General features: G+C 38.0%; 1 protein-coding gene across 2 annotated transcripts in view; it reads left to right on the forward strand.

The window, feature by feature from the left end:
* Positions 1-18,970, forward strand: part of LOC108709348 (small G protein signaling modulator 2) — a 169,976-nt gene that overhangs the window by 99,866 nt on the left and 51,140 nt on the right. For both annotated transcript variants that reach the window (XM_018249111.2, XM_018249110.2), the window contains exon 3: positions 17,837-17,999. In XM_018249111.2, coding sequence (XP_018104600.1) covers positions 17,837-17,999 — 163 coding nt within the window. The remainder of the gene's footprint in view (positions 1-17,836; positions 18,000-18,970) is intronic.

Below are 18,970 nucleotides of genomic sequence, written 5' to 3' on the forward strand. Positions count from 1 at the left end.
TACACGCCCAACCAGTGGTCAACTCGAACATCACTATAGGGAGCCCCTACCCTAATTGAGAGTCTGGTGCTTTTTATATTTTTTATATATTTGGTAATTACCAATCCTTCTGGAGTAGTTTTAATTGTTGCTAGGTGTTCAGAATCTGTTCGTATTTATGAGATAAAGGGAAATGTCCATATACAGTACTCAAGCTGTATTCATTGCTCTATTATGTCAGGAACAAAAACGTGATCTTTACCTAAGAAGAAACAAAGGGATAACCTATGGTCCATGTATAATATGCTTATTGTTGGCGATCCATGAATAATGTGTATGCCTTGTTCTTCTTTTCCTTGACGATGAAACGCAAGCATGACAGGGGGTGCCAGCTAATGGGAACACCACTACATTTAGATCAGCTCGCAGCTGTGATTAGAGCTTTATAACTATAACTTTCCCTGATTTAAATGCCTTAGCGGGCCTGTTATTTTACAGCAGCTTTTTAATGCCATAATAGGCATATGTGACATTTCGAATGCAAATTGCATAGCCATAATCATAGATTATTTCAAAAACAACTCCACACAAGAGTGTCTCTCTCTGGGTTAATTGAGTGAGTGTGCTTCAGTCTTTTTGTAATATCCCTGCGTTAAACCACATTTAAAATCACAGTATAATGCCAGTGATGTTAAATCATCTAGTTATATTACAGACAAGTAAAATATTGATTATTTTGAAAAATTTACCATAGGACTAATCTACAAATACAAGCATAACAGCAATCCGTGAAATTGAGGATGCGTTGACACTAATCACAAAGGTATTTGTTTGGTGTTCATTAAGTAGCATCCACCACAACTTGCATGGGATGTACAAATACAGATACAAATTAGAATCTGTTTTGGCAAATTGCACACAAATTACAGAGCAAGCTTTTCATACTGCATCTTAATGCAAATCACCACCATGACCAATTCACTTGGCAGTTGCGTTGATGGATACAGGTTGCTTAGGGAGCCCTGGAATTACTAGCAAGTCCAGCTTTAATTAATGGTAGAGGTCCCTTGTGTGTTTGTGTGCAATGTATTACAGGGCAACCCTTTTGAAATATATAAAAAAAATAACAAAAGTAGTATAAAGGTGATACCTTTATTGGCTAACTAATATAATCATAGCAAGCTTTCAGAACATGTTAGTTCCTTTTTCAAGCTGATTACAATGAAGCTGTGGTGTTCTCTGGTATATATACAACATTCAGTTCACAGGTCAAATGACCAACAAAAAGAAATATCAATCTATGTGTAAGGTGGCGAAAATTTCGGCACTTCGCCAATTTACTAACGGTAACTGGCGAATTTACGGTCTGGTGAAAGTTTTTGATTTTACTGACCCTTACCTCTATCGCCAGACTTGCCTTCACCACCTCAGACCAGGCGAAGTGCAATAGAGTAGATAGGACTTCATCAAAAAACAGTTTAAAATTTTTCTAAGTCCCAAAAAACGCTGGGGTTTTTTCCTATTTAAAGGGTGATAGACTGAAAAAGATTGTAAATTTTTTTTTCGGGTATCCTCCTTCCCCCCCTACATTTGCTAACATATGGCACCTAAACTATACTGTGGGCACATGTGTTGGGCATTATAACAACTTTTATATAATTTTATTAAGGTTCTCTGGCCTTGTGTAGAGTAATGTATTTGCTGCAGCATATACGGTCATTGTACATTAACTGCACGCCGTATGCTAATTAGCCAACACTAGCGTTCGGTATCCTGTGCGCAACTTCGGATCTTCGTGAATTATCGTTGTCCAGGCGAATTTACGCCTGGCGAAGTGTTGCGATGTGTGCAAAGCCATCGCTGGCGAATTTTCGCCTGTTAGTGAATTTGCAAGAGTGCACACTAGATCTTCCCAACATTTTATCTTCCAGCATGTGTCTTCTGGGGATTGTGGGAACCCTTCCTAGGTGTAATTGTGCAAAACTACCTACAGTAATCTTACTTTGCAGTGAACGGCAGTATCGCCTCCTTCTCTGAGTTTCCTGGCTAAGTAAAAACCCTGATAAATTTAAAGGAATTTGGGGCCCATGGCTGGAATGTCAAACCCCAAGGTGTACACAGATACCCTTGCCTATTTAATGCCCTCCTTGTGGGGCTTAAAACAGACCAGCTGGGCTCACTCTCGCTTCCTTTATATTTCTTACCTTTTCTTCTTTTGTCTTCACTTTTGTTTTATGTATGTGAGGTTAAATTGACAACCATTAAAGGACATGGAAAGTTAAACTAAAGAAGTAGCTAGAAATGTTGTACATTATGTTTTGGGTTTCTGTACCAGCCCAAGGCACCCACAGCCCTTTAGCAGTAAAGATCGGTGTCTCCAAAGATGCCCAAGTAGCTCCCCATTTTCTTTTCTGCTGATGTGCTGCTGTCACTTACTAAACTTAGGGACTGACTCAAAATATACAGTACACATAGAATAGAAATGTCACAGTATATGACTGATTAGTAATTAATACAGATAATTATACATGACAGCACAGAAACCAGTACAATTAGCATCAGAATTTAATTTAATAATCAGCCCTGTAGCATCAGCTTATATTACAGGCCAACCTCATTTTCTGCTTGATAATTAGTGACGACCTCTAAGCTCAGCTTCTCAACAGCTGCTCAGAGCCCACTGAGCATGTGAGTGTCACAGACACTTTCCAAGATGGTGACCCCCTGTGACAAGTTTGAAGTCCTGGATCATTGCTGCTATTGACAAGCTGAAACTTTAGGCTGGTGCAATAAGGTCAGTATATAAAATATGGCATTTTTAGCCCTATTCATTTTTAGGGTTTAGTTCTCCATTACAGGGGTTGTTCACCTTTGAATTAACTTTTAGTATGATGTAGAGACTGATTCTGAGACAATTTGTAATTGGTTTTCATTTTTTATTATTTGCGGTTTTTGAGTTATTTAACCTTTTATGCAAAAGCTCTCCAGATTGCTATTTAAAGGGCACCAATCATGACCAAAATCATTTACTAACTATGTGAAAGTTCAAGAAATCTGATTTTTAGAATTGTTTGTATAATGTAAATGATCAGCTCACTATCTTCTGCAAGATCTCCCCTGCAGTTCTAGCTGAGGCAGGCATCTTGGATTTCACTGGCTCCTCCTACCTATATCTTCCCAGCCAACTGTAGCTCTGAAATCTCGCACATGCTCAGTTGAAATTCCTTGCTTGCTTATCAACCCTTCTAAGCTATTTTCAAATCAGCCAAACCTCTGTGTTAGCTGCTGTTCAGTGGTGCTGCCACCTGCTGGAAGTTAGTGTGTGTCCTTCATTTGCATAATAACTTTACCAGCAGGGGACAAGATAGGGAAATCTCCTGATACTTCTAGTGGAGGAGTTTACTAAAACAAGCCATTCTGGGTAGAATACTCAAAGCAGTGCTACAATCTGAGCATGCTCCTGAAATTTGCATATTATAGTCTCTGTTATAGTCACAGTATGGCCTCCCTCAGTGAAAGAACCCATTTGACAAAGTAAGGGATTTTTTTAAAACCTGCAGTTTTTTCAAAAAACGATATATGTAGTTTGATTAAACGTGTTTAGCTTGTACTGGTCAGATTGTTAATATGTGTTTGATTTTGGATGTGATAGGTGCCCTTTAAGCAACCATGCATTGATTTGAATTATAGACTGGAATATGAATAGAAGAGGACCTGAATAGAAAGATTACTAATAACAAGTAGCAATAACAGGACTTTAAAAACTTTAAAACCATATTTGCAGAGGTTTATGAATACAGAAATTATATATACAAGCCAACGCAGTGTCAAAGGTCCCTTGGTATCAAATCACTGAAAATAAATTGCCTTTCTCGTAGCATACTCTTATATTTTCCAAAGACAAAGCTTGTGCTTCTGTATTCTGCATTTTTTGTTTTTTATTATACCTATTGGAAGAACGAGAGTCTTAAAGTCTATATCTAAGTGCACACAGTTTATATTTGTTGAATTGACTACCATTTCCACCAGCTAGTAATTAGCGGATAATGCTAGGATTTGTATGTGACAACGCTGGCATCAGATGAGAGCATCTCTGATCTCACCTATTCTTATAAACCAATTCAGTGTAGATCTAATGCTAATAGAGAAATAGCACACTACACACAGACATTTTGTATCTGGGATGTTCTATTGTATCTTGGGTTCATTGGCTACACTTGTTTAGAAAGGTTGTAATCCAGATGCAGCTCTTCCTAGGCTTTAAGGGTAAGGTCACAATGAGCTTTCGGGGAGATTTAGTCGCCTGGTGACTAATCGCCTCATCTTTGCGGCAAACAATCTCCCAGAACACCTTCCCTTACTCTGCACTGGCTAAAATGAAAAATCGCAAAAGACAAGGCGATTAGTCACCAGGCGACAATATCTCCCCGAAACGCCCAGTGTGACCTTACCCTAAAGCACAACAGCCTACTCAAAGGCTATTTATTTAATAATCTACTCTGCAAACATGCTAGAACAGCAGACAATCAGCCTACTAGAAGAAGGGAGGTAGATTGCTGTGTTGTATATGAATGCAATTGCCAGTGATTAAAGGGATACTGTTTTTTTCAAAATGAATCAGTTAATAGTGCTGCTCCAGCAGAATTCTGCACTAAAATCCATTTCTCAAAAGAGCAAACAGATTTTTTTATATTCAATTTTGAAATCTGACATGGGGCTAGACATATTGTCAATTTCCCAGCTGCCCCAAGTCATGATGCGTTTTGAAAAAAACATGTTTTCCGATGACAGGATCCCTTTAAGGACTTGGCTTGCTAAAGCCTGAGTATACAGCATTAAAGGTTGATGGGATACATTGGAATATACACCATGAATCCTATTATCTATAATGAGAAGCGGTTTGAGGCAGTTCTTTGTAACTTGGTGTTGCTTTTTGGTGAGAATACCCGTGGAAGGCGGTACAGCCCATAAACCTTAGGCTTCTTGGTAACCAAACCACATGCTGATGGAAGTCATGCACAGGTTTGATTTCCTTTTGAGATCCTTTAGGAAATTAGTATAGACTGTGATCTGATAGCCTAGCAGAATGATCTTTTAACACTACCTCCTGAACCACCCACAGTAACCTAGCGAGACCATACATAGCATTTCCTGGATGGAATCTTATATTTTTCTACTGTAGGCTTGGCTTTAAGCTGAGGGTTAAGCAGTAGTTTTTAATGAGTAGAAATAATTGATTTGTAAAGGCCGAATATAGCTGATGACCCATGTGTGTCGGTTACCAACTCAAAAGCACCACTATATTCATTATAAAAGGGTAAAATTAATCTCTTTTCCCTTTACATATCAATTGTTTCTACTAACAACATTTACTTTCTGTAAGTTAGTTACTAGCAACCAGGTACGGAGGGATTCCTCACTGGATGTGCTCATGATTTCATGTTGAACTGAATTTGAAATCTGGAAAACTTTATGTCTTTCCTTTACCTAATATGTCAACATATGGACACATATACACAGTAATCAATGTCTGATGCTGTCTCTATGCGTAACATTTCTGTCGTATTTTGACATTCATGTATACAAAAAGTGTTCTCAATAAAAAACATATGTTATAAAGAAAAGTGTCAGATTATGTAGTTGAGCAACATCTAGAGAGAAAATGAAATGATATAAACAGAATTTTGTGTTGGGTGTAATGGTAGCATTGTCATTGTGTCCTTATCCCTATTAGTTGCTCCTTGAGAAACCATTTTCAGGCACATTCGTAATACGTAATTCGCAAAAGTCACCAGAGTCTCTGTATGCAAAAAATTCTTTACCTTCAGTCCCCGAGTAGGAATTAATTCAGTGATACAGTATGGTACCTGTTCTCCAGAATTATCAGAATCTGGGATTTTCAGGATAAGAGGTATTTCTGTTATTTGGATCTCTATACCTTAAGTCTGCTAAAAAGATTTAAACATTAAATAAGCCAAATAGAATTGTTTTGCCCTCAATAAGGATTCATTATATGGTAATTTGAATGAAGTACAAGGTAATGTTTTATTATTACAGAGAAAAAGGAAAACATTTTTAAAAATATGAGCTATGTGATTAAAATTGAGTCTATGGGAGACGGGCTTCCCCAAATTCGGAGCTTTGTAGATAACAGGTTTCCAAATAATGGATCCCATACCTATACAAGCAAATAATAATGAACCATATTTTGTTACATAAAATAAACATTATTTAATAGTCTGTCTTATGAAAGCTACTTTAGACTATATGAACATATGCAACTTAACCTGAAGTTTTAGTTTAATTAAAACAGGACCATTATTCATTAAAAATGAATCACAGGAACCCATGGAAAGTGAATGTTTTAGCAGAAGTGCAGTGCTAATAGTTCGTATTAGATTGTGCTGGGCATTCCTCATTCACTGAAAAGGGTTTTCTATGTGAAAGGGTCATTATTGCTTCACTGAATGTGTCACACCTAGGTAAGCAGCTATATTTCAGATGTGAAACATTTTTTAATGCCATTTGACACAAAGAAATCCTGGTGTTCGAGGCGGCTTGACAGCTGAAATAAGCATCCGTTTCTATTGATTTTTAGATGCAGACAAGCTAATACCAAAGGTTTATGGAGAGCGTGCACCACGCTGAGGGACTTATATAAGATGACGAATGGTTTCCTCTTAGGAGCCATCCTTATTAACAGTGACCTGATATGTTACTTTAAGCAGGTTCTTTCGGTTCCGAATCAATGACGGTCGTGTCTCAGTCACTGGAGAAATATTCAAGAGGAAACCATTGAGCTGACAATATAAAGCTCACATGAATAAACTCTAAATTAATTTTCTCAAACACAATATCTGCAGACTTCTATAATAAACACAGCTTCTCTCAAGCAAGGTAATTCTAAAAATAAGGCAGTTGGGCAGATGAGGTTAGGGTTACAGAGTGGTAAGCATTATCCTTGGCTTAGCACAAAGGACCAACTTTAGCACAACCTTAGTACATGTGCTACTAAACTTCCTCTCCTAGAAAGTGCAACTGTCATCAAGCAGCTATTAGTCTCACAGAGATAAAGGTTAATTGGAGAGAGTGCACTTTTCAGTGCCAGGCTCATATACATTAGGTCATGTGATATGATATGATCCCCATAAATGTTAATTTCAGTAAATACCCATGATAAAGAGTAAAGGTATGTGATAAAGCATAAATGGCTTAACCCCAGAACCTATATTGCAGTGCTTGCCTTGCTTATAGAGCATTCTGCTGAACATCAGATACAGGGCTGTTGGGGTTTAGAGCACTGATATTAGTGCACCTAGGCTACATCATTTTGAAGTGGTAAATACATAGACAGCTTTCATTGCTGTTCTTGGAATGTCACAGACCTTGTGTAGGGCTTTGCTAAGATTATTTCAGTTTCCCAGCTGGATGGGCAAGCCGCCAACTCAGTGTTCTACATGTTCTATTCAGGGTAGCACATCTAGATAGTGCTGAATGTAAAGTGATCCCAGGGCAGACCATGTTTTGCCATGTTTTTTCAGGGACTTTAGGTCAGGGTTACTCTATGGTTTAGAAACCCCAAATGGATAATAATAATAATAATTCAAATATGGCTCATAATTATTTCTAAACTAATTTTTGGGGTTATAGTGATGATGCATAGATGTAATCCATGTCGAAGTCGAAGGATTTACCGCATTTAGTTTGATCGAACGATCATAGGAAAAATTGTTCAATCGAACGACTAAATCCTTCGAATCTAACGATTCCAAGGATTTTAATTCATCAATCAAACGATTTTCCTTCGATCAGAAATTGCTAGGAAAGCTTATAGGGAAGGTCCCCGCAGGCTAACATTGGTGCTCGGTAGGTTTTAGGTGGCGAAGTAGGTAGTCAAAGTTTTTTTTAAAGAGAGACAGTACATCGACTATGGAATGGTCGAATAGTCAAACGATTTTTAGTTCGAATCATTCGATTCGAAGTCGTAGTGGAAGGTCGAAGTAGCCAATTCGATGGTCGAAGTAGCCAAAAAAACTTCAAAATTCAAAGTATTTTTCATTCTAATCCTTCACTCGAGCTAAATAAATGTGCCCCTTAGAATATAAATGCCACAATATAAGGCTGATTAGTAATTAATACAGATAATTACTACATGGCAGCACAGAAACCAGTGCAATTAGCATCAGCATATAATAATCAGCCCTGTAGCATCAGCTTATATTACACACCAACCTCATTTTCTTCTTGACAATTCTTGATGACCCCTAAGCTTAGCTTCTCAACAGCTGCTCAGAGCCCACTGAGCATGTGAGTGTCGCAGCCACTTTCCAAGATGGTGACCCCCTGTGACAAGTTTGAAGTCCTGAATCATTGCTGCTATTGAGAAGCTGAAACTTTAGGCTGGTGCAATAGGTTCAGTATATAAAACTTTGCATTTTTAGCCCTATTCATTTTTAGGGTTTAGTTCTCCTTTAAGAGGCATGCTTTAACTAGAAAACTATCCTGTACTGCTGGTATTGTTTTGCACATGACTGTGCCATTCACATTCACTAGTGGGCACCTGGCATAGACAAAGACAGTATACCATGCCCAGTAATTTTTGGCACATGAGAAGTAAAATAACATGCTAAAATGTACAGGTATGTACAGGTATTGGATCTGTTATTCAGAAAACTTTGAGTTACAGCAAGGCCATCTCCCATAGACTCTATTTTAATCAAATATTCACATTTTTAAAATTCTCTGTAAAAATTAAACAGTCCATTGTACTTGATCCCAACTAAGATATAACAAACCGGTAGTGGAGTCAAAACAATCCTATTGGGTTTAATTAATACTTAAATATTTTTTTAGTAGACTTAAGTTATGGAGTATGGAAAGACCCCTTTTCGGGAAAATCCCATGCATTCTGGATAACAGGTCCCATACCTGTATTAGTACCTGCAACACTTTAGTTATTGTTCTGGAGGCTTATTGGTTATTGTTTTTCACATACCAACATTACAGAAGTTCGGTGTTTTTTCAGGTTGGTTCTGATTTTCCAGGCAAGACACGCAGACATGTTTAAGGCATCACAAGCATTATGCCCGCTTGCATTAATGTATGTAAGTCCAAATATACATTTTATGTTACAATAATAGAATAAAAGACATAGATCATGCACCCACCTACCTTTACTGCTCCTTATTCATATCTTTCTTATCCATGGTACACCAAGGGCCGACCAGAAAATCCGATACTGTTTTTTTTTTTTTAAAATAATTTCTCCTGCTAGGTGCAAGCTCACTGAAGTCTGTGGGAAAGATTGTATACATAGAGACATATAACTGAACTGTTAAAGGTCTATCTACAGTGTCTTCTGTTTGTTACATTGTGTTTGTTGGATTATTGCTAATATTCGTTGTAACTGCTGGGTGAGAAAACAGCGATGCAATGGATACACACAGACAGACTGCAGATGATAACACAGATAGACAGTAGGCCAAGCCTCTCTATGCCCATGCTATTTACAGCTCCGTTTATATGGTTGTTTGGGGAATCTATTAGCTCTTGCTCTTTCATTTGCACTCTATAAATTCTTCATGAGAAACTCTCCCTGCCAGACCTGTATAATTAGCAGTCTCCCTGGATTCTCCAGCTTTTCCGTGGCAATAGAAAATAGATTCTTTCCTGTCTGTCTCACTGCTGGAAATAAAGGAAAACACAAGCAGAACTCAGAAAAGGTACAAAAGATTGAGGGGCACATTTACTAAGCTCGAGTGAAGGATTCGAATATCGAAGGTTTTTTTTTGGGTACTTCGACCATAGAATAGGCTACTACGACCTTCGACTTTGATTCGAACGATTCGAACTAAAAATCGTTTGACTATTCGACCATTCGATATTCAAAGTAGTCTCTTTGCCTACCTACTTCACCACTTTAAACCTACCGAGCTTCAATGTTAGCCTATGGGGACCTTCCCCATAAGGTTTCTAAGCTTTCGATCAATGGATTAAAATCCTTCGAATCGTTCGATTCGAAGGATTTAATTATTCGATTGAACGATTTTTCCTTCGATCGTTCCATCTAAATATTTGCAGTAAATCCTTCGACTTCGATATTCGAAGTCGAAGGATTTTACTTTGAGGGTCGAATATCTAGGGTTAATTAACCCTCAATATTCGACCCTTAGTTGTGTATGCTCCAGAAACGGCAAAGGGTCCACCCACATCATGGCCCACCAAGAAAAATCCTAGTACGCAGGAAGGTAAGTCTGGCACTGCCCCTTATATTATTTCCGTCCCAACAGTGGTAGCCAATGCATTGGCATTGAGTGAGGAGCTTTTAAATGGCTAATCAAGGACTGTATAATTATGACACTGGGGAAATAATATTAATTTAACTTCAGTAGTGGGCTAAAGGGTGTAGAGGCAATGCACTTATTCTGCTGCACTGTTCACAGTGTATAGGGTTTGTCTTTGTAGAACAAGTGGTATCATATATTACAGGTTTTATCAAGCCATGCATCTTTTGACATGTTTTACTAAATGCAATGTAATGCACTTTTCAATAAGTTTAATGTGTTTTCAAGATTTGCTGCCTCTAATTTCATTCCTGTCATTGTTGGTTCAATAAAGGAGAAGGCAGTGACACCTCAATTGCAGACAAGCAAAAATGGCAGGGTTCCTGGCTTCAGACACTATGCAAAATACTAAGCAAAATATTCCTAATTAGAACTGATACAGTGTCATTTGTGGCCAGTATTGAAATATTAACACAGTAATGATTATACTGGGTATTAAATGAACTCCAGGGAAATTACAATCAATAGAGACAAATGAACATTGCTGGTGCCAGAGAAAGTGAAATATAACCGCAATATCTTGAACAGGATTGGTATTACTGGAAAAAGGAGGGGGTTCTGCAAGATTATGTACAACTTGCTTTCCCCTCTCTATATTAGAGATCAGGTTGATGTGGCTTTGCTACTAGAATTCATTTCAATTGCAGAAATGCTGATATTAACTTTTACAAATGATTAAGGGTTTAATAAACATTACCCTTTGTTCCACTGCCTACATATTTCATACAAATGTTATTGGGCTTATTTTGCAAAATAGGTGCTCTGTTGTTGCAGTCTCCTACAGTAATCATCAGCAATTAGTTAATTAAAAAAAAAAGTGCAGTGAGTAAAGGGCAATTTGGAGCCCAATCGCCATGTTTTTCCCATAATGCAACCTACTGCAGTTGTATCTGTAACACTGAAAGCAACACAACTGTGTGTACGCATTGTTGTAAATAGGGCCCAGTTACACCTTGTGTCATTTCCAGTGTTTGCTGTGCCTTAAAATGCTAAAGGTAGGTTCATGGTGCAATTTAACACTCACATTCTTAAATTATCACCACTGTCTCTACTATTAGATCTAAGAGCACATGTACATTCTCAAGCTTAGTTGCGGTCCTTTCCTGACAGTGAGTCAGCACAAAACAAATTACATTTGATTAAAGGGGATGTCCACCTTTGCGAAAATTGAAGGAAATAAATAGATTTGCCCATTTAAACATTATTTGCAATTTGGTTTCATTTACAAATATGCATCAGTTTTCATATACCGTACCTACCTGGAAAGGTAGTGTTGCAAAGATTTTTAGCTCCCCACTCTCTGACAAAGCAGGGGGGGTCGCCAACCCTCTAGTGATAGAGGAAAAACAAGGGGAAGTGAAGGCATTGATCTGTTTCACACACATGCCCCTAGTTAGCAGTCAGAGACAGAGAGGAGCTTAAGATTTCTATTGCACTTCCATTCCGGGTGCATGGACTGAAAACTGCATTTTTGTTAATAAAACCAAAATGTAAATCCTATTAACATTGGCAAATTTATTCTCATCAATTTTTACAAAGATGACCAGTCACTTTGGAATGTGCTCCTTTGATATTGTTGCGCTCAGTGCTGCTCAGTCCTTCTTATCTTTTGTTCTGAATGGAGCTCTGCCACCACCTTCTGACCAGGCAATAGCTCCAGCGTTCCATCAGCACCCTGAGTCAATTGGCGCTGTTCAGTTGCGCCAAAAGAATAGGGTGCATGCATGATGCATCACCCACACGTCAAACGGCAGAAATTACACCAGCAATTACCAGGCAGTTGCATTAATTATAACAACAACAACAATAAAATTGTAAGCTCATGGAACAATAGTTTTATGGCTGCTGGGGTCAGTGATATCCATTTGGGAGGGATACAAAAGTGGAGGGCAAACAATTAAAAATTAAAAAACTATAAAAAAAAATAATGAAAACCAACTGCAAAGTTGGTAAGAATGGCCTATTTTATAACTTACTAAAAGTTAACCTAAAGACTGAACCACCCCTTTAAGCAGTCATACTCTATTAAGCAGAACGTGGATATAGTGTCTCCTCAAGTTAAATTTTCACAAAGAACATTTGTCTCAGAAGAAATGTATTCAAATTTGAGCTCACATTTTTTCTATGATTTAAAAAAAATAGCAGCAAAAAAAGTAATCTCTAATTTGAGATTTAGCAATATGAATAAAAAAATTGCCAGCGAAACCTGGCGAGATTCTGTGGACTTTTATCTTAAACAGTCTAAATTGTAAAAAGTGAACAAAACAATGCTATTTTCATTGTTTTTGAGTGTTTTTGTGTTGGTGTTTAAGGGTCAGATTTATCAAGGGTCGAATGAAAATACTTCAAATTGGAATATCGAATTCGAACTTTTTTCATCTAATTTAGGTAAAATCGATCGTTCGAACAATTAAATCCTTTGAATCGTACGATTTTACTTTGACTTCAAAAAACGTAGAAAAATGCCGTAGAAGGTCCCCATAGGCAAACATAGCACTTCGGCGGGTTTAATTTGGCGAAGTATTGAAGTCGAAGTTTTTTTAAAGAGACAGTACTTCGATTATCGAATGGTTGAATATTCAAAGTATTTTTACTTCGAATCAAAGTCGTAGTATCCTATTCAATGGTCGAAGTATCCAAAAAGTTACTTCGAAAATTCCCTCGAATTCACTTCGACCCTTGATAACTCTGCCCCTTAGTGTTTCCTTCAATTGACATGGTTGGCTTTTTCTGAATCAAGTTTTTTCATGATTATATGTGATCACAAAAAAATCATAGAAAAAACTCGATTATGCTTAATAGTACAGAATAACCCTAATCTTCTCAGTGTTATTTGGGAGTTTATTATTTTGAGAAGATGGGTAGATTTTATGCGATGAACACCACAGAATTGCCATCAAATTCTTCTATTATTGGCATTTTCATCAAGAAATGTGTGAAATTTGCTAATTTTCATCTCTAATTTGCCACGAGGTTTGCTTATGTGACTCATTAAGCCCATATGCTTGCGAAATTTACAAGATTCAGTATCCGTCATAAATTCTCGACCCCATCCCTATCCCGCAGACAGAATTGACTTTGTGGCAATTATAGCATTGGCTGACTCATCACAGTCAACTGTTACAAAATACAAGCTGAAATGCAGCATTTGCTACATTCTGGCAATTATTTAATTCTCTTTTAATCGTTGGGACATTAAAGTGCCACACCATTTTCCTGCAGACTTTAGATAATTACATGAGAATACTTATAGTTCATAAAGTATCTGTATTTTCTTTTTGAACTGTTATAGTGTCCCTAGATCAGTTGAAAAATCCAGAGACGTATGGAAAATCCAGCTACAATGGCTGCATAGGTTTCATTTAGTGAATTGGTGCAGCCCAGCAACTTTAGCTTGGTTTATCTGGAGCTTATTAACTTAAATTATTAGCTGGTTATCTGGAGCCAGAAATTTTCATTTTAAAGCTGCATTTTTATTGTTATTCTTACTTATATATACATGAAATATGTAAGTAAGAATATATAAATTTAAATTAAAAAAAAATATATATGACTGCATGGTCACTTCATCAGAAGCCTGATGAAGTGGCCATGCACTCACAAAACGGGTAGAGCCATGCACTCCCCTGCTCTATACATCCACTCCAAATAAAAATGATGTTTTTAAAGTATATTTAATAAAATTGGGTTTTTTACCAGTACAAGTTGTACCAGGGGACCCCATCCTATTCTGGATCCAGTTACATTTTATTGATAAAATTTGCCAGACTCAAAGTGATGATGAAGCAGTTGTTGCAGTAATAATAATAATAAATAATAAAATCCAGTTGACCAGTAAAATATTACTGGAATGCTATTGTTGCAAGTATTTCATCAATAAGTACCGTATTATAACCAGATAGTAAAAGTAGTCATGCCTCTTCTCTCTCTCTTTGCCATACAGAAGTTCTCCTTCCTTCTTTAGGAAATCACATGGTGCTGTCATAGAGGAAGTTCCTGAAAACAGGGAAAACTAAGAAAATAAATGTTACACATATGGGAATAAAACCTTCCTGACGAAGTTACATTTTTATTTGGTAATGTTGGCAGCCTTGTCTATTGGCAGCCTTCCCCATTTTAATGCTTTTTTTAAACAGGCCCTTCTGAGTTCATTTGCCTGTAGTTGTTTTCAACAATGCAACATCTTGGCAGTAAGAATGCTTAGGAAATTGTTCTTGCCCGGTAAACAAAACCATTGCACACTAGGAGATTTATCAGGATTTTTATATGTTACTTTGCAGTTGCAGTCACAAAACTTACAGTGTACATATGAACCTTAACCAAGCCATAAGGTTTGCTGCAATAGAAGTCATTTTCAGTGTGGGGGAAAAATGTGTCTCATTATTTGGTTAAGGATAAATGCACTATTATCTCTTTTCTTGTAAATATGTGCACTAAGAGATTGTTTGCTCAGCGATACCTGCCTTTAATCTTTCCTTCTTTGTGCTGTAAATATGCAATCCAATAATTGCTATAAAATCTTCTCATAAAAGCTAACACAAACACTAGCCTAAGCTTTTTATCCTGGTTTTATATCTCAGGTGCGAAAACTACTCTCTCATTTCCAGGCTAAACTTGTTCATGTACAATGTGTACATATTAAGATTAAGAAAACAATTAAATACCAGGTCATTTTTTTTTTCCCATTCTTGTTTTCGTCACAAAAATCACTGTATAATATTAAAAGTGTTAATTTAAGTAAAAGATTTACATACAGCAGGTCCATATGCTGTATTCTAATAGTTTGGTTTCATAGATTTCTAACTATATATATATGGCCTTTTTTCCCTTTTTAGCGTAGGGGCACACGGATTTGTCAACCGCGATTTTTAAAAGTGAGTTCTGGCGACAAGTCGTTTGTTTTGTCTCTACATGCAACTCGCCAGTCATTGTGTACACAGCGCGATTTGAAATCGCCTTTAGTTCCAAAACGCACTGAGACCCTTTTTGGAGCAATTTGTCAGAAATAGCATGTACATAGAGAAGTACAGAAATCTCCTACAAGCACACACACATAGAGATTAGTAGACGCAATAGTATGCAAATTCTTATGCGTGCGCAATGACGCAGTTACGTAAGGACGATAGCAAAGGTTGTGCTGTGGGAACACCATTCTTTTACCAAACGCTCGAGGCAAGACGCAGAGAAAACACTCTCCTTCGTGCGTGTGTGAGAATATATAATTTATACTTATGCGTATGTACAAAACAGTGAGCGAAAAACAACATAGTACACAGTAGTTGTTTTCCATTTCCTGCGTGGTAGGAGAAGGGATACAAATCGATCCAAAACAAAAGTCACTCAAAATCTTCGCTTGCACAAAGACGATCGGAAGACTCTCTTTTTAAAAATCGCAGGCGACAAATCTCCCCCTGTGCCCCTACCCTTATGAGATATTAAGAATTAATGAACCTGACTAGTGATGGGTGAATTTCTCCAGTGTCGCTTCGCCGGAAAATCCGCAAATTTCCAGGCGAAAAATTAGCGAAACGTGAATTTTGACGCCAGTGTCAAAATATTTTTGATGCTGGCGACAATTCTGACGCCAGGGTCAAAAATGTTTTGATGCCGCAGGCAAATTTTTTCTGCAATTTTGTGAATTTATTCGCCAGCTGCGAAATGCGGAAATTCACTGCAAATTCGCGCCTGGCGAATAAATTCGCCCATCACTAAACCTGACCTTGAGCTATATGAAGATTCTCATTAGCTGCTCTAACACCAGGGGGCACATTTACATAGGGTTGAATATCGAGGGTTAATTAACCCTCGATATTAGACTGTCAAAGTTAAATCCTTCAACTTCGAATATCGAAGTCGAAGGATTTACCGCAATTCGTTCGATCGAACGATTAAATTCTTCTAATCGAAAGATTCGAAGGATTTTAATCCATCGATCGAACGATTTTTCTTCGACCAAAAAAAGCTAAGAAAGCCTATGGGGACCTTCCCCATAGGCTAACATTGACGTTCGGTAGGTTTTAGGTGGCGAAATAGGGGGTCAAAGTTTTTTTTAAAGAGACAGTACTTCAACTATGGAATGGTGGAATAGTCGAACGATTTTTAGTTCAAATCGTTCGATTCGAAGTCGTAGTCGAAGGTCGAAGTAGCCAAAAAAACATTCAAAATTCAAAGTTTTTTTTATTCTATTCCTTCACTCGAGCTAAGTAAATGTGCCCCCAGATGTTGCATACTAGTGCAGAGATACATTAATCAGCAGCTTTGTCATACCTGAAATCCCTGGCTAATACAAAGAGCTTCCTGTGTTAAACATTGTATACTGTATGTCCTAGCCCTGTTAAAAAGTGTAATTCCTAGCCTTGATCTGCTGCCTGTGCATATGTATCTAGAAATCCATTATCCAGAAAGATCCAAAATATAGGAATGCCACTGTCTATAGAATCCTATTCAAAGCAACCAATTCTTATACAGGTATGGGATCCATTATCTGGAAACCCGTTATCCAGAATGCTCCGAATTATGGAAAGGCTGCCTCCCAAAGACTCCATTATAATGAAAAAATCCAGATTTTTAAAAAATCTCTCTCTAATAATATAACAGTACCTTGTACTTGATCCCAGCTAAGAGATAATGATTCCTTATTAGAATCAAAACCAGCTTATTGGGTTTATTTTATGTTTACATGATTTTCTAGTAAAGTTAAGGTATGAAGATCCAAATTACGGAAAGAGACGCTATCTGGAAAACCCAGGTCTGAGCATTCTGCATAACAGGTCCCATACCTGTACAGTATGTTGACTGATTTCCTTATTCTCACTAATATTATGAAAGTATCAATCCTATTGTTTTTCTATGCATTTTTATTGCCCTTAATACATGGTGCTCAAAATTATCCATTAAAATTCCAGGTCCTAAGAATTCAAAGATAATAGATCCCATATCTGTAGTAAGTTTTAAAAATTTGGATTGTAAAGGTGGCCATAGACGCAGAGATCCGCTCGTTTGGCGATGTTGCCAACAATTGGATCAGAATGCATTTGAAACGAGCAGTTTCGGGGTTTTTTACCCTGACCGATTGAAATCTGGCCAACTTTCGGCCAGATATCAATCGGGGAAGCCTGTCGGATAGCCTAACACACGGGCCGATAAACTGCAGACTCGGCAGCTTTTATCGGCCCGTGTATGGGTCAGTCCACACAAGCAGATTCGGGGGGATTTAGTCGACTGGCGACTAATCGCCTCTTCTTCTGGGCGACAATCTCCCCAAACTTCGGGCAACTTTGGAAAAACAAAGCGCTGCGTGTGCTTTATCGCAGGCGACTTTTGATTATAGCAGACGGGAAGACACGCAAAGGCAGTTCGGGGAGATTATCGGGGAATTCGGGGAGAATTGTGTGTTTGTACCACTAGCTATTCCAACCAATTCCAACTAGCTTTAGCCATGAACCCCTGGTTACAGCTCAATAAATAAATAAACGTTAGTTACATATAAATATAATTCCATCCTTCTTTCACAGGTGTGGTAGAGGCATGTCTTCTGCACCTTCTGAAGAGGAGAGCGGCTGGCTTCCTAAGAAGTGATAAAGTGGCGGCATTGTTCATGAAAGTGGCCAAAACCTGTGTGACTGCTGCAGATATATGCAAGAAAGTGCAAGACCTGCAGCAACAAGTGGACGGCAGGTGAGTATATTTCAAGTTGCTACTCCACATGGAAAAGTGATTTAACTGCAAGAAAAAACGCTGGGGCTCATTTATAAACACTGGGCAAATTTACTCCTAGCCAGTGGCAACCAATCAGACAATTGCTTTCAGTGTTCAACCTGCAGCTGACTGAAAAAAGCTAATCACTGATTGGTTGCTATGGGTTACTGCCCAGGTGCAAATTTGCCCAGGGTTTATAAGTGAGCCCCCACGAAGCTGAAGTTGGTAGGCGCACCCTGATCTCTCAGTGCCCAGAGGCACCCTGACACTTAGGCGGACATGCTGGGAAGCACGGAATTTTGGAAATACATATTAATATATTTGCACAGATGTTGCATGTGTTCAGACGGTGGCCTCCTATTTTAGGAGCCCCTGCTTTTTAGGTTTTATGGTAAATAAAAGATGGTTATTTGATTACGTTTGGAATTCAGCCCTACATGACAAATGTTTATATTAGCCCCTGGTCCTCTGTTTCAATCAGGGATTTTTAATCTGTGAACCCCCAGACACAGACATACACTGATGATGCCTGTCTACAAGGGAAAGTCAACTCTATACTCTGAGAATGTCATGCAGACTGATTCTTAATGCATGGCCCCCTGGGTAATGATGCTGATGCATATAATGTACTACAAGATGTTGGCTTTTCCCTGTCCTAGCATCACACTCCACACAATTATATTGCATTTTATATTGAGAGAGATTGCCATAAGCAGTGCTTGCAATCTAGAAGGAATGGGGTACACACAGCACATTAGTTACTAAGGAAGAACAGAGATGTCACCTGCTAATACCCCACCTGTTTGTTGTTTTAAGAAGTTATTTCTATGCCAACAAACCCATCTGTTACAGTTGAAATCCAACAGTGATACATCTGACTGTGTTTCATTTATCAACACTGGTAAAATTTGCACTAGTGATTCACACCACACTGACCCTAACCCACCCTT

This window comes from Xenopus laevis, chromosome 2S (genome assembly GCF_017654675.1).
Source record: "Xenopus laevis strain J_2021 chromosome 2S, Xenopus_laevis_v10.1, whole genome shotgun sequence".
NCBI classification, from domain to species: Eukaryota; Metazoa; Chordata; class Amphibia; order Anura; family Pipidae; genus Xenopus; species Xenopus laevis.